This window comes from Rattus norvegicus, chromosome 3 (assembly GCF_021556685.1).
Source record: "Rattus norvegicus strain SHRSP/BbbUtx chromosome 3, alternate assembly SHRSP_T2T, whole genome shotgun sequence".
NCBI lineage: Eukaryota > Metazoa > Chordata > Mammalia > Rodentia > Muridae > Rattus > Rattus norvegicus.
This window is the reverse complement of record NC_141536.1, coordinates 19,688,170-19,690,128: the sequence shown is the minus strand read 5'-3', so window position 1 is coordinate 19,690,128 and position 1,959 is coordinate 19,688,170. Positions and strand designations below refer to the sequence as shown.

General features: G+C 41.8%; 1 protein-coding gene across 1 annotated transcript; it reads right to left on the bottom strand.

Moving 5' to 3' along the window:
- Positions 1 to 684: 684 nt before the first annotated feature.
- On the bottom strand, positions 685 to 1,614 carry Or1af1 (olfactory receptor family 1 subfamily AF member 1). Its single transcript, NM_001000395.1, is given in 1 exon segment — positions 685 to 1,614. A coding segment is annotated over 1 exon segment (930 nt).
- Between the last annotated feature and the right edge of the window lie 345 nt (positions 1,615 to 1,959).

The following is a 1,959-nucleotide window of genomic DNA, read 5'->3' as shown; positions in this document are numbered from 1 at the left end:
GTGCCAGGAAAAGAGTAGTGACCATTTTGTAATTTTGTTTTTTTTTAAACACAAAACTATTACAAAAATGTGTTTTCTTTTTAATCTCAGGTAAGGGGGATATGGGGCTGCTTTGAAGTGACTGAAGCAGCTGACTATGATTTGCTTCTTGCTCTAGCAGAGTTGTGGTTTTGTCAGCCCCAGACAGTTTTTGCAATTGTGTGATGTTTGGAATTCTGGGAAGTTTTCAGATGGTATATAAATGCTAGACCTCTGAGAGGTAGGGTAGTGGTGGGGTGGTTGTTGTTCATTCATGGGATTGGTTGCTCTTTGATAGTAGTCATGCTCAAAGAAAAACAAAAGAAAATAAGTTGGTTTCAGGGAGTTTCCTAATCTTTCTCCCCTCTATTCTTGTTTCTCATCTATTTTGTGTTAGTGGGTGAACCTGGGGGGTGTACAAAGGGTAGGAGAAAAAAGAACCAACAAAGTAACAAAGAGCAGGTATGGAAAGTTTTGGTCAATGGGGCACCATAGACTCCAAGTAGATCTTCAAAATAGTTCCAAGAGTCCCTGGAATGGACTTGTCTTAGTAAATTTGCAATGCTCTAATGTTCTATAATTGTCTAGAAATAGACATACCTTGAACACAGCAACACATCAGTGAATGGTTGGTTTAATTCCTATAAGTAGTGAAATATACACATTCTATTCTGTTTTATTAGCCAATTTTCTCAAGGCCTGTTTCATGTCTTTGTTCCTAAGGCTGTAGATGAAAGGATTCAGCATGGGGGTAATTACTGTATAGATGACAGTGACCACTCGGTCCTTTGTCACTGAGTAGGTGGAAGAGGGGCGAATATACACTGATATTATGGTTCCATAGAACAGTGCCACAACTGTGAGGTGGGACCCACATGTAGAGAAGACTTTGTACCTTCCTTCCCCTGAGGGGACTCTCAGAACAGTCCGAGTAATATAGGCATAAGAGACAACAATAAAGATAAAGGGGCTCATGATCACAACAGAACCCTCTGTGAAGGCCAAAAGCTCATTGATAAAGGTGTCAGAGCAGGAGAGTGTCAACAGTGGTTGGACATCACAAAAGAAGTGATGAATGACATTGGGTCCACAGAAAGAGAGGCGGCCCATGAGAATTGTGTGGGTGAGGGAGTGAAGATGGGACACTGCCCAGGATGTCATCACCAGCAAGCGACAGCGCCTGGGACTCATGGTTGTGTTGTAATGAAGTGGATTGCAGATAGCAACATAGCGGTCAATGGCCATCACAGCCAAGAGGAAACTGTCTGTAATACCAAAGGCCACAAAGAAATACATTTGAGTGAGGCACTGGACAAAGAGGATTGTCTTTCTCTGTGTCAGCAAGTTCACTAACATCTGTGGCACGATGACAGTGGTAAAGCAGATGTCCACCAGGGATAGGTTGGAGAGAAAGAAGTACATAGGAGTATGTAGACGGGCATCTCTCTGGATGGCTGCAATGATGACTGAGTTGCCAATTACATTGACCAGATACATGGCAAGGAAGATAGCAAAAAGCCATACCTGTTGTTTGGGGTTGCTGGTCAGTCCTAAAAGGAGGAATTCTGTCATGTGGCTCTGGTTTTCCTGGGGCATCACTGTCCTGCAAGCAATATACAAGGAATGTTAGACGTACATATTGGCTTGGAGTCTTCAGCCTCATAGAGAGGATTTCTCATAAGGTATTCCATTTCATGCACTGCATAAGGAAGCTGCTGATGTTGGCTGTCATATTACCTGAAATGTGACTTCATAGAACTGGCATGGTGGTGCTTTGAGTTCACTTCCAATTTTGTGACTAATTTTGTAGACTCAAATGAAGTGTTTCAACTCTTTTTCTTTGTCCAAAAGACAATACTTATGTTAACCACATATGTATGTAAAAAACAGTCATTTTGTTCAATTTCTAAATGTGTATCCATGATATATCTTTGCCCTGCC